At 37.2% G+C, this 14,280-nt stretch overlaps 1 protein-coding gene across 1 annotated transcript in view; it reads right to left on the bottom strand.

Annotated features, from left to right (window-relative positions):
* Nucleotides 1-13,901, bottom strand: part of Poln (DNA polymerase nu) — a 167,823-nt gene extending 153,922 nt beyond the window's left edge. Inside the window, exon 1 of the mRNA XM_085692033.2 lies at nucleotides 11,428-13,901. Coding sequence (XP_085548159.1) covers nucleotides 11,428-11,566 — 139 coding nt within the window. The 5' untranslated portion in view covers nucleotides 11,567-13,901. The remainder of the gene's footprint in view (nucleotides 1-11,427) is intronic.
* Between the last annotated feature and the right edge of the window lie 379 nt (nucleotides 13,902-14,280).

Genomic DNA, 14,280 nt, shown 5'->3' with positions numbered 1-14,280 from the left:
AATCCTGGGCTGGAGGGCTGTGTAAGTGGCTGTTTGTAAAATGCTTGCTGATCAAGAATGAAGACCTCATAGTTTGATCTCCAAAACTCATATAAAAAGCTAGGTATGATGCAAACTTAGAATTCTAGTGCTGGTTGGTGTGAAGACAGGGTCCCTGGGTCTCATTAGCCATCTAGTCTAGCCTAAGGTGGGTCCCAGGTCCCAGTGAGAGACTCTACCTCAAAAAAAGACAAATACCTGGCTCCTGAGAACATATGGCCTCCACATGCACACACTTGTGCACTCACACAGAAACAAATTAGCTAACTAACCTGAGCTGTGCAGGAAGAAACAGAACAAGACACAATTTAGACATCTGTGCCCACAGCTATTTTGACCGTGTTTCTGTGTACATGGGCCCACTTGCTCACGTGTTCTTCCAAGGTTCCCAGAGCACTCATGGGAAATGGAGTGGACAGAGGCACTGAGAATGGAAAAGGTGAGCCCATGCTTGGACCCTGTATTGATTTGGTTCAGATAAGTCACTGCAAAGGTAGGCATAGTAACATATATCTGTGGTCCAATATCTTGGGAGTCTAAGGTAGAAAGATCACATGAAAGACCAGCCTTGGCCACACAATGAGATACTAAGAGAAAAAACCATTACTCTACCTTTCAGAACATGGAGAGTTCGGTGTTGTCAACCTGCCACCAAGTAACTACTCATAAAAGATGATGCCATTGGGGAATCTAAGCTCAGTCTCTGTTGTTGCAGAGTTGAACATTTGACAGAAAAACAGCTAAACCAGTGCTGGTTAATGGGCCAATGCCTAAAGGGCCAACCCAAGTCCTACAGTTACTAAATTCAAAGCAACCATGTGTTAGCACTGGGACAGCATGGGACAGAAGGTGATAGTGCCAATTGGCCAAGTCATTCTAATAGCATGGCTGTTGGGTGCAGCCTGTGGTGGATGTTCATAGGTGGGAGATACTTTAAGACCATACAATGGATTTAGTCATATGCCTTGCCTCAAGAACTCCCAGTGCCAGACCTCTGACCTCTCTTATTCCAGATTGGTCAACCTTTGTCTGTAGGTCGAAAGTTCTCTAACCTTTGTTTCCCCATTCATACAATGTGGATAGACAAGTAAATCACCCAAAGCTTTATCTTTTGGATTTATCTTCAACATGTCACCCAGGTCAGGTACATCTGCAGTCCTTTTTTTTTTTATTTTTCACATTGAGACAACACATTATAAGCCAAGCCATGCAGGTCTGAAACTAGGCAGCCAGTTGTGCCTACTGGTCTGCTTATAACCAAACCAAACAAACCACTTCCAGTATACAATAGATTGCTGCACGCCCTCTTGATGCTCTGACAGAATGGGGCAATGTTTGACAGATTGGAATTCAAGGTTATTTGGATATGCTTAAGCTCCATTTCCACAAGGAGCTAGTAGCATGGCAGGGTGGGGGAGCATTTTTAGTTTAATTTTAATCTTTTAAAAGATTTATGATTCTCTGATGATGATGGCATATCCTTGCTTCATGTTCTTGAAGTCTGAATTATAATTCTCTTAAGACCCTAAAAAACACACACCTATTTTTTTTCCCCACCTCTAATACCAGAAGGTCTGTTGGGCTGGCAATGCATTATGACTGGGATACTTGCTTCACTGCCTGGACTTCATTGGAACCCTGTCTACTTTAGGTCCTACACAAAGCAGGTGACTTTCATATCATTCACTGTATGAGATAGAATACATTCACAAATGTGGGATATATACCTTTATTCTTTGAAAATTTTCCATCAGGTTCAGGTTCTGGGTCTTTTCTTAGTGGTGGAAGGAGTAAAATGCTGTCATTTGTCTGTTACTTACAAGGGGATACCCTACTACTTCCCCTAAGGCTTCTGAATCACTTAGGGTTTATCTTCCACCCGTTGAACAGCAAGACCCCTGATAATGAACATTTTTTTTTTTCAAGGTTAGGTTTCTTTGTATAGCTTTGGCTGTCCTGGAACTAGGTCTGGCCATGACCAGTCTGGTCATGAACTCACAGTGATCCGCCTGCCTCTGCCTCCTGAGTGCTAGGATTAAAGGCGTGCACCACCACCACCCAGCTGTAAGATGTTTTATGTTGTCCATCCTAAGTGAATGTGAACTTCGTTACTTTCCTTACTGCTTATGTATCGCTGACCCTGCAAACACTTGGCACAATGCTAAACTTAGTCAGCAGAGGGTGCTGGAGGAACATTGCCAGGAGATGGACACCTTCCCTTTATCAGCACGCTACTCCAGCTTTGTGGGTGGGGGAGGTAGCTGCTCTCCTTCTGTTACTTAGATCTTTCAGAGTTCTCTTTATATGTCTTGGTGGATAAAACCCATCTAGTCAATAAAGATCTAAACATTCCCTGTTCAAATTACTATGTGATTTCTATCCTGAGTGGATAAAAATACTCCTTTAATAAGCCCAGTTCTGCTAGACTAGGAAGGAGAAAGAGATGAAAAAAAGAAAGAGAAAGAAAGAAAGAAAGAAAGAAAGAAAGAAAGAAAGAAAGAAAGAAAGAAAGAAAAAGGAAGAAAGGAAGGAAGGGAGAGAAAGATAGAACTTATACTATAACAGTACATATACACTCTAAAACTTTCAGACAAAATGTGTGAATATGTAAAACATTTTAAGAAAAAAGTAGGACAATAGACATCGGGTTTAGTTTTAGATAACCCTTAAGTATAAAAAAATAAAGGGGTATGCCGTTTTTTCTAATACAGATGGCCCTGGCACTGCTTTCAAGCAGAAGGACATTAGGGCCTGGATCTTCAGCTGTCCAGGCAGCCTAGACATTGCTTAGTTATATGGAAAGGGTTTCTGGGTTCTTTGTATATCTGAACTCCAAAACCTCCAGAACCACTTTTAGAACCATTTGTTTTTCACCCTTTATTCAAATTGTACTTTGATAATTCACTCATCTTCCATCTCAACCTACTCTGGTTCCCATACCTCTTCCCAAAGCCTTCCACTTAAACAATTGTATTATGAACACATGATTAAAAAGAAAATGTTTGAGTTTGACTTCTTCAACTTAATATGATTTCCAGTTTCATCATTTTCCTTGCAAATGGCAGTTCATTCTGACTAAGACTACTGTGTGCATATACATTTCCTTTTCTCATCTGTTGATGGGTGCTCCCTTGACCATAAGTTCTATTGGCCTAGAAATTTTGGTTTCCAAAGGGTCGGTGCTCCTGTAAGGAGACACAACAAAAATTTCATTGATCTGAAAGTTCAATACTTTCCCCTGGCCACTTTGAGTTTCTGATGCCCTTAAACCAATGGGATAAGAAAGGAATAACAGTATTAGGAGGAATGGTTGATTTAGATTACCAAGGGGAAACCGGATTGTTTCTCCACAATGGGAGTAAGAAAGATTATATCTGGAATGCAGGAGATCCTTTAGGGAATCTCTTGGTACCACCATGTCTTGTGACTAAAGTTAATGGGAAACTATAACAGCCTAATCCAGGCAGGGCAGCAAAGGGCTTAGACTCTTCAAGAATGAAGATATGGGGGCTGGAGAGATGGCTCAGTGGTTAAGAGCATTGCTTGCTCTTCCAAAGGTCCTGAGTTCAATTCCCGGCAACCACATGGTGGCTCACAACCAACTGTAATGAGGTCTGGTGCCCTCTTCTGGCCTGCAGACATACACACAGACAGGATATTGTATACATAATAAATAAATAAATATTTAAAAAAAAAGAATGAAGATATGGGTCACTCCTCCAGGAAAAGAGTCAAGACCTGATGAGGAGCTTGCTGAGGGTGGAGAAAATACTGAGTGGGTAATAGAGAAAGGTAGCTATAAATATCAGCTAAGGTCACGTAAGCAGAAATGAGGATTAAAATTGACATGTTTGTCATATTCTGTTAAGAATGTGTTTGTACAGATATTTGTGTTTTCTTTCCCCAGTTCTTCATCATGGGCTGTAACATCAATTAAGAGAACATAAGTGGTTATCATATTTAAGTTTGAGAATGTTCCCTCAAGTGATATTGCCACCCATTCTAAAATTCATAATTTGTGGTTGTATGAGGGATAGTTATATCACATTAGGCATAATTATGACCTGGTTAAATATATAATATGTTTGCAGTTGTGCATGGGATAATTATATCATGTTAGGGGTGATTATGAGCTGGTTATTGTTTTCATTTGGAAATTAAGCATGACACAAGGAGATGCAATTGTGTCAAGTTGACAAGGGGTGGACTTGTGGTGGCTATTCTTGGTTACCAACTTGACTACATCTGAAATTGACTAAGCTGGGTACAACCTTAAGGTGAAATTAAACATTTTTTAAATTGAACTAAATTTTTAAAATTTAATTTTTTTAAATTAAATCATTTGAAGTAGAAAAATACACTTTTAAACTGGATCTTTTGTGGTGCAGACATATATCTTTAATCCAGATCTTTTGAGGTGGAAAGATTCACCTTTGATCTGGGCCCCACCTTCTATTGCAGCCTATATAAACAACATAGAAGAAAGGTCTTTTTTTGTTGCTTGCTTGTTCTTGCTCATTTCCAAGTTCATTCCTTTACTGGCATTAGAGCCTACTTCTTTGGGACTTGAGCATATACTGAAGACCAACTGAAACACTCAGCTTTGTAGACTGAACAACTACTAGATTCTGGGATCTTACATTGGCAGACAGCTATTGTTGGACTAGCTCGGCAACAATGACTGTAAGCCATTCTATATTATCTTCTATCAGTTCTGTTCATCTAGAGAAGCCTGATTAATACAATTGGGCAAGTATGCTGCTTCTATAACTTGGCTGTTGTCATTAGGTGTGTAGATATCTGACTTGGATTCCGTTGGATATATACCCAAAAGTGTACAGCTGAATCATATGTATTTATTTGGTTTTTGGAGACATGGTTTCTCTGGTAGCCCTAGCTGTCCTGGAACTCATTCTGTAGAATAGGCTGGCCTTGAATTCAGATCTGTCTGCCTCGACTTCCTGAGTGCTGGGATTAAAGGCACGTGCAATTACAACTCAGCTTATTTTTTAAGAGCTTTTATACTAATTTCCAAGGTTGGTTACCTAATTTACATATTCACTATGTATTGTGGTGTAGAAGGTTCTTCTGTCTATGTGTTGCTTTCATTGGTTAATAAAAGAGCAGCTTTGGGCCTATAGCAGAGCTATAGGAGAACAGAGCTAGGTGGGGAAAACTAAATGGAATGCTGGGAAGAAGAGGCGGAGAGAGATGCCATGGATCCTCAGCCAGAGATAGACATGCTGGAACTTTGCTAGTAGGCCATAACCTCATGGTGATACACAGATTAATAAAAATGGGTTAAATTAAGATGTAAGAATTAGCCAACAAGAAGTTAGAGCTAATGGGCCAAGCAGTGATTTTAATTAATACAGTTCCTGTGTAATTATTTCAGGGGTCTGGGCAGCTGGGAAACGAACAAGTGGCTAAGCGACTCTTTGGAACAGTATTGTTTAAGAGTTCCCCCCACATCCTGAACTGTAAATTTTAAAAGAAACTCTTAAAATTTATTTTTAGATTTTCATTATTTATTATATTTTATTATTTCAGTATTATTATGTTTTGCCTGCATGTATGCCTGTGTACTACATGCATGCTTTGTGCCAGAGGAGGTGGTAAGCCTCCATGTGGGTGCTGGGAATCAAACCCAGGACCTTTGCAACAAGAAGTGCTGGTAACCAGAGTCAACTATCCAGTCCCAAATTTGTCTTATTGATTACAGACATTATGACAAGGGTAAGATGGAATCTCAATATAGTTTTTATTTGAATTTTCCTGACAGTTAAGAACATTAACACTTTTCATGTATTTATTGGCAGTTTATATTTCTTTTCAGAACTATTCAGTTTACGTGTCCATTACTGACTAGCTGATTTTTTAATTTTAATTTTTTTGAGTTTTAAAAATGTTTAGATACCCTTGGCAGTGGTGGTACATGCCTTTAATCCCACCACTCAGAAGGCAGAGGCAGGAGAATCTCTGAGTTCAAGGTCAATCTCATCTAGTTCCAGGACAGTTAGAACTACAGTGTTATGAGATAATCTTTTTGTACACTGTAAAGATGTATCTCTGTTAAGGCACCTTCCAATTAGTTTAATAAAAAGCTGAATGGCCAATAGCAGTAGATGATGGGCAGGGCTTCCAGCAAGAGAGAAAAACTCAGGGGAGGAATCTGAGGCTGGGGGGTTTACCAGTGAGATATGGGGAAGGCAGATGTACAGTATGGAAGAGAGGTAATGAGTCATGTGGCAGAACGTAGATTAATATAAATGGGATAACTTATAAATGGGATTAACTTAAGGTATAAGAGCAAGTTGGGAACAAGCCTAAGCGAAGGCCAAATTTTCATAATTAATAAGAAGTCTCCATGTCATTATTTGGGAGCTGGCAGTTCAAAAAAGTCCAACTACAACACAGAGAAACCCTGTCTTGAAAAATAAAACAAAAAAGTTTAGATGGCAATGCTGTTAGATTAGTAACTAGTAAGGACTTTCTCCCATTTTGTAGGCTCTCTTCACTGGTAATTATTCCCCCATGATGTCCAATCTTCATTCAGTGTAATTTCATTTGTCAATTCTTGATGGTTTCTTGGCTTAGAATCCTATTCAGAAAAATTCTGTGTCTGTATCTTTAAATGTCTTTCCTGTTTTCTTCTAGTAGTTTCAGGTCTTACATTAATTTCAGGTTTCCTAGCACCAACTGAAGATGCTGTCTTTTCTCCAACTTATTTCAGCATCTTTATTGAAAGTCGGATGGATGGTCTATTTCAGGGTCCTCAATTCGAGGTCACTGTTGGTCTCTGTTGTGTTGGCACCATGTTGTTTCTTTACTGATGCTTTGTAGTATAATTTGAGATTGTGTTGTGACAACTGTAGTATGCTCTTTGCTCAGGATTGCTTTGACAGCTTGAGGTCTTCTGTGCTTTCATATTAATCTTAGGAGTTTGCCATTGGAATTTTGTTTGAGATTGTAGCAATTCTGTAGGTTGCTTCTGGCAATAGTCATTTTCCTCCTGCCAGTCAATGAATGTATTCTTCCTCATCTTCTAGTGACTTCAGTTTCTTCCTTTAGGGATACTGTTTTCACTGTAAAAGTCTCACACTTTGTATAGGTATATTTCTAGATTTTTCTTTTTCCTCTTCTGCAATTTTTCCTCGAGACAGTGTTTGTCTATGTAGTTTGAGTTATCCTGGAACTTGCTATGTAGACCAGGGTGGCCTCAAAGAGCTTGCCCTCTTCAAGTGCTGGAATTAAAGGCATGCACCACTATGCTTGCCCTGATTTCTTTTTTTTTTTCCAACGTGTTCATTGTCATTATATAGAAAAGCAACTGATGCTAACTTTTTATCTTACAACTTTGAAGAAAATGCTTATTTAGATCTAAGAGTTTTCTGGTGATATCAGGGTCTTTTAAGTATAGGACCAGTCTGTAAATAGGGATAATTTGACATTTTCCTTTCCTGTGTGTACCCTCTATTTCTCTGGCTTAAGAATTCAAGGACTACACTAGACAACAATGGAGAATAGACATACTTTTCTTTTTAAAATTGTTTGTTATATTTATTTTGTGGTGGCCTGTGCTTGCCATAGTGTGCCAATGGTCAGAGGACAACTCTCAAGAGTTAGTTCTATCCTTCTACCACATGGGTCCTAGGGACTGAACTCAGTTTCTCAGACTCAGTAGTAAGCATCTCTACCTGCTGAGCTAGTCCGATAACTAGTCAATGTTTTCCTATTCTTGAATTACAGGGAATGCTTTCAATTTTTTCGCCATTAATACAGTATTTGTGATGTTTTCTGTATAAAGCTTTTACTTTTAATTTTTTTATTATTTTCCATTTCCATGTGTGATATGCAAGTGTGTGTACACACATTTGCATATGTAGGCACACATTTGAGTGGGTGCAAGAACACATGGGTGCATATGCATGTAGAGATCCAAAGTTGATGTAAGGAATCATCTTTCATCACTCTTCTACCTTATTCACTGAGGCAGGACCTCTCAAATCAACTGAGTTCACTTATAATGCTAGTCTTACTAACTAGTAAGGGATCCCATCTTTTCTTTCCAAGGCTAGAATTATAAGTGGACCCAGACATGCATACACATCATTCCAGGGAATTCATATGAATTTCAGGGATCTGAACTCCAGTCCTCACACATATATAGTAAGTACTTTAACCATGGACCTATCTTCCTACCCTTAGTTTTAAATTACATTTATTTATTTTTGTGTGTATGTGTAGTCAGGAGACAACTTTCATGAGTCCTCTCTGTTGACCAGGTACATCTTGGGGGCTGAACTTATGTGGTCAAACTTGGAGGGAAATGCTGTTACCCGATGCTGACTCTCTTCTTATGGTAAGATATGGTCTTTCTAGACATAGTCACTTCAGGACACTTGCCATTAAAGGGTTGAACTTTGTCAAATGTATGTATCTATTGAGGTGATCATGTGATTTCTGTCCCTGATTCTATTTATATATTAAGTTAATTTACTGATTTGCTTGTTTTGAATAATGCTTACATCTTTGGAATAAAACTAATTTGATTACCAGCAGTAGTTCACACTTTTAATCCTAACACTTAGGAGGAAAGGCAGACGGATCTCTGAGTTCGAAGCTAGCCTGGTCTACAGCGTGAGTTCCAGGACAGCCAGAGCTACACAAAGAAATGGAACCCTGTCCTAAAAACACATAAACAAAAACAAACAAACAACTAGCTAACTTGGTCATGTTGTAAGATGTTTTTAATGTGGTACTACACTCAGTTTTCAAGTATTTCATTGAGAGAATTTGCATCTATGTCCATACAGGAAACAAGCACTAACACACTAACAGCTGTGAAGAAAGGTCAACAAGGAATGGATGAGTACAGGGAGACAGAAAAGTGTCATGTTGTCAGGAGTCATAGTTAAATCTAAACAGGACAACAAAGTGTTGAAAAATAGTGAATAGGGCTGGAGAGATGGCTCAGCGGTTAAGAGCACTGACTGGTCTTTTAGAGGTCCTGAGTTCAATTCCCAGCAACCACATGGTGGCTCACAACCACCTATAATGAGATCTGATGCCCTCTTCTGGCCTACAGGCAGGATACTGTATAAATGAATAAATAAATCTTTAAAAAAAAAAGAAAGAAAAATAGTGAATAGTAGAATATAATATAAAGGGCAGATAGGAGCTAGATATTACATAGAATTACATGAAAATATCCTAGGGACAAACTTTCCAGAGAGCAAGGACAAAGAATAACCTGAAGCCATGACACACAAAAAAACAACCAAAGTGGCAATAAACTGAAAATAAAAAGCAATTGGAGCCAGGCAGTGGTGGCGCAGGCCTTTAATCCCAGTACTTGAGAGGCAGAGGCAGGCAGATCTCTGTGGGCTGGAGGCTAGCCTGGTCTACAAGAGCTAATTCCAGGACAGGCCCCAAAGCCTGTCTCAAAAAAAAATTAGAGGCTACCTCAAAAATATCCATGAGGCAGAGGGCAGTGCCTTGGGAACTAAAATCTAAGACCTTGCAAGGTTATGTAAATGATTTGAAGTAAGGATTTTTATATTTATTTGGTACACATAAAAATGTTTACTCATTTACTCCTAATTAGAAGAAATACAATCATAGATCTATTCTGCCTTTTAGTTTTTCATTCGGTTACTGAAATTGCTAAATATTTCTATTAGATAGTGGGAATAAAGATAAGCTTCATACTAAGTGTGAATGTATTCCCCCAAATACCTTTAGAGAATCAAGTTTTTATAAACTCATTTTTATAAAAATATTTTAAATACAATATATACCTCTAAACTCCAGCTTAAAAGTTCTAATAAATGTGTGGAATGTTTTTCTATGAAAATAAAGATAAAATAAACATATATCCTGATTAAAACATGCTCAATCTCAAGATGACATAGCATCTAATCAGCTAAAAACCTTAAAAACTTCTTTGACCCCAGTAATTGCCAAACACTTTTAACAGTATTACCGAACAATATAAGGCAAAAAATTTATAGATGAACTCAACTCTGAATATAAAGGTGAGTTAAGGTAAAACAACAACAACAAAAAAAAAAAACTACAAAAACCTAAGCTAAATGGCTTAATGAACAACGTGTAAGCTTATCTCTTTCCTGTTCTGAGATAAAGGTCTCGGTTAGTGATAGAGTTGTTGTTTCATGAAGCACTCACATACCCAAGGTCCTTCTGACATATTATTTCATCCCCACCCCATAATACTATTATTTAGCCTAGAACTGAAGAGAAATGATCTTGAGTTCCAACTGGGAAACAAGTTGGCCTTCTTCAAGTATGCCTTAGAAGAGGTACTCACTATCTGATAGGACCTGATGCAATGAACCTGAGCCATGCACACACCTCTGTACCTCAGAAAGGGAAGTCTGGATTACTATGGGATAGATAAGCAATCCCTGACAAAAAGGTTTTTGAAGTAATATAAAACACTTCCCTTAGGAAGCAGTTGTAATAAAAGTCAGGATAGTGGTGTAACCTTTGAGCAAGGAGATTTTGAAAAAAAAAATGAGATTATAGCAATTTAAGTAGTAATTTTCATCTAGGCCAGGTGGTCAGTGAATTCCCAAGATCTATCTCCAATGTTGTGGTTAGACACAAATAGCCTTGCCTCTGACTTCTTTACCTAAATACAACAGATTCAAACTCAGTTGCTCAAGCCTGTTATTTTTCCACTGGGTCATCTCTCAAGTCCCAAGTGCTACTGTCTTTTAACTAAGAAATTGTGTTTATGGATAGCATTTGTGTTAATACTTGGCAATACACTCAATGATTCCATCTCAATATCCTAATTTAATATGACTTACAACTTAGTTTTTAGGAAAAGAAATAAAACAAATTACTGGCTTTGCTAGTTAAAAAACCCTCATGTTACAAAACTTCCAGCTATACCTGTGCCTGAGAGTATATGCCACAGCTTTTTGTTAGCATGCCATACATCATAAACCACATACACAAACCCATTCTTCTCTGATACCCAGAATTTATACATTGTATGGTAGTATATGACAGAAACACTTCTCTTATGACCATATACAACAGCAAGTAAATTACAAATTCAATAATCCAAGAGACATTAGGAAAGAGTTCATCTCCTTTGAAGATACTAAAGTACCAAGAACAAGGAAGAGTGTTGTATTAAAGCAAAGGGGTTAAAGGAGTTTGAATTTAGTAAGCAATTTAGTCATAATGAATGGGGAAGGGAGGGTATTGGAAATCACTTCTTTTGTAGGTAATAGAAATTCCCTACAAAATATAAAGTTCTAGGGAATAATTTTATTACATTCATTTCACTTTTAAGTCTTAAGCTTTTAAAATAAGTAACATATAAGACAATAAAGGACTCATAAAATTACTTACTCTTTGTACTCTCTCCCTCATTCTTAGAATCCATGAAATCACCTGAACGCATAGCACACATAATCTTCTGAGCAACAGTAGAGAGGGGTGTCTCATAGAGATCAAAACCTACACATGCCTCATAATTTTCCATTTTCATAAAATCCTAAATACAAGATAAGTACCCATATATTAATTTTAAGACTTTAAAAGGACTTATATATGTTTTCATTTAAAAGGTATTAATAACTACAGGAAACAGGTTTCGATTATCTAACACAAATGGGATGGAGAAACAAAAAGTGGGGCCTGTTGGTACAAACTGAATTAGGAGGCTGAGGCAGGAAGACAGTTCAAGCCTGCCTATGCTACAGAGCAAGTTCGAGGACAGCTGGACAGATTTTTATTTTTTAAAAAGAAAACAAACTATCTTTTTTTTTCATTTTACATACCAATCTCAGTTCCCTCTTGTTTGGTATGTATAAACCCTAGACTTGATTCCCAGTGCTACAAATCAAATCAAAACCAACCAGAGGCTCATTTGAGAAATAAACATATAAAAATAATTTCTAATTAACCAACTATGAGGTAAGCAGTTTAACTCCTCCTCAGTTCTGAAAGCTGGCTGCTATTTTCAAGCATACCACTCTGCAATACGGTAATTAAACCTGACCTCGGTCATCAAGATAGACAAATAACCTGCCACTTTGGCACTGACAGTCTCTATTGGTCCCCTGGCTGAGTAGGTGAAGGTTTAGTGGGTGGTACAGATTAATTATCTGCTTCATAGCTAAATTATCTGGCACCCACTGGGAAAGCAGTTAACCGTTTTCCACATTATTTGAGAAAAAGAGGAATTTAAATGCCTTATCTCTGGACATTAAAATGAACAGCTGACAGTTAAATTGTTTTGGGGGAGTTGTTTTGTTTTTGAGACAAGGTTTCTGTTTAACAGCTCTGGCTGTCCTAGAATTTTATTTGTAGACCAGGCTGGCCTTGAACTCACAGAGATCCACCTGCCTCTACCTCCCTAGTGCTGGGATTAAAGGCATGAGTAAGACTGGCCTGACAGTTAAATCTTTTTTTTTTTAAGATTTATTTATTTATTATGTATACAGTGTTCTGTCTGCATACATGCCTGCAGGTCAGAAGAGGGCGCCAGATCTCATTACAGATGGTTGTAAGCCACCATGTGGGTGCTTGGAATTGAACTCAGGACCTCTGGAAGAGCAGTCAGTGCTCTTAACCACTGAGCCATTTCTCCAGCCCCTGACAGTTAAATCTTATGATAAAATTTAATGTTAAGTTTTTTTAACTACATTAAATTCACCTAACAAAAATAAATTTATGTAACATGATACAATAACTGACAAAAATACATTTGCTTGATGGATTATAAAAATACAGTGCATGGCCACTTTCTATCTATACTTATATCCTGAAAATATCCAAGAAACTATGTGAACCATAAAACAAAGGTAAACCATAAAACAAAGGTAAAGAATATTCTTAGAGGTATTTCCTATAGTTGAACTTACAATATTTAGTATTTGACACAGACATATCATAAAATGAACTCTTTGGAAGCATTTGATAAAATAACTGATAGGAAATCTCATGTGGTGGTATACACTCATAATCCCAGCATGGTCAAGGCAGAATCATGAACTGAAGACCAATCTAGGCGAAAAGATTTAAGACCTTACCTTAAAAACAAAACAAAATGAATCTTAAAAACAAAAGCCACTTCAAATCTTAAATAATTGTTCAACATTTTCTTTCCTAGGAAAGTGATTTAACTATATATCATAAATCCTTTAAGTAGCCATTTGTACATAATTTTGAAACTTATATTTCAAATTTCATTATTTATGCTATCATCACAGTGGTTAAAGCTCTAGTACGGCCACCAGAACCCAGCCCCTAAAACAGAAATGCTCAAAATTTGTGGTACAAGCAGACACATTTAAACTTCCAAAGGTTACAATAGAAAATTAGGGGAAAATACTTCAGCAGAATTTTACTTTAGTCAAACACAAAACTTGGCTATTGAATATATAATATTATTTTACCAACAGAGGATAAAATTCCAAACCCAAATGAAACTGCACATAGTATGGAAATCTATATACCTGCTAACTATCAGGTATTGAGTGACTAGTAAAAAAGGTCAAGCATGTAGCATACATACACTAAACAAAGGTGTAACACATCCTAGGTAGGAGGTTTCAGAGTCCATAACATACAACTTAAAACTTTACTTCTGAAAAAAATAGCTTTACTTCTGTCATTTTTTTAATTCAGTATTTTCAGATCACAGTTGACCTCAGATAACAGAAATCTTAAAAAACAAAACCCCAAATTCTACAAAATTTTGAAATACCCGACAGCAGAAAATGCCAATTTAAGGAAATTTAGTTATATTTAAAACATTTGTATAGCATGTTTTTTTCCTGCGAGTAAAAATTTGACAAGATAAAGTGGCACCAAGCAAGCAGGTGATGAGAAGCACTTGGTAGTATGCCTGATGTGATTCAAGTCCAGTCTGGTCTGTCAGTCCTACAAAAGCACAGCACATGTCAATGTTTACACAACCTCAAAACTAATGTCACAAACTGAATATCCCTTAACTTAAATGAGTGGAACTAAAGTGTTTCAGACATTTTAATTTTTGTATACAAACAATTATACATTTTAGGGATAGAAACTAATTCAAAATGTGAAATTCATTCATATTTCAGACAAAAATTTATACAAATAAGACTGAAGGTAGCTTTATAATTTAGTGTATGTATTTTACGACTGACCAGTCATGAAAGATCAAATGTAGAATTTTTCATTTGAGAAACATTCCAGTTGCTTATAAATACAGGT

The sequence above is a fragment of the Myodes glareolus genome, chromosome 8 (assembly GCF_982192425.1).
Source record: "Myodes glareolus chromosome 8, mMyoGla1.1, whole genome shotgun sequence".
Classification (NCBI taxonomy): domain Eukaryota; kingdom Metazoa; phylum Chordata; class Mammalia; order Rodentia; family Cricetidae; genus Myodes; species Myodes glareolus.
The sequence above is the reverse complement of the archived record's forward strand: the minus strand, read 5'-3'. Positions and strand labels throughout refer to the sequence as shown.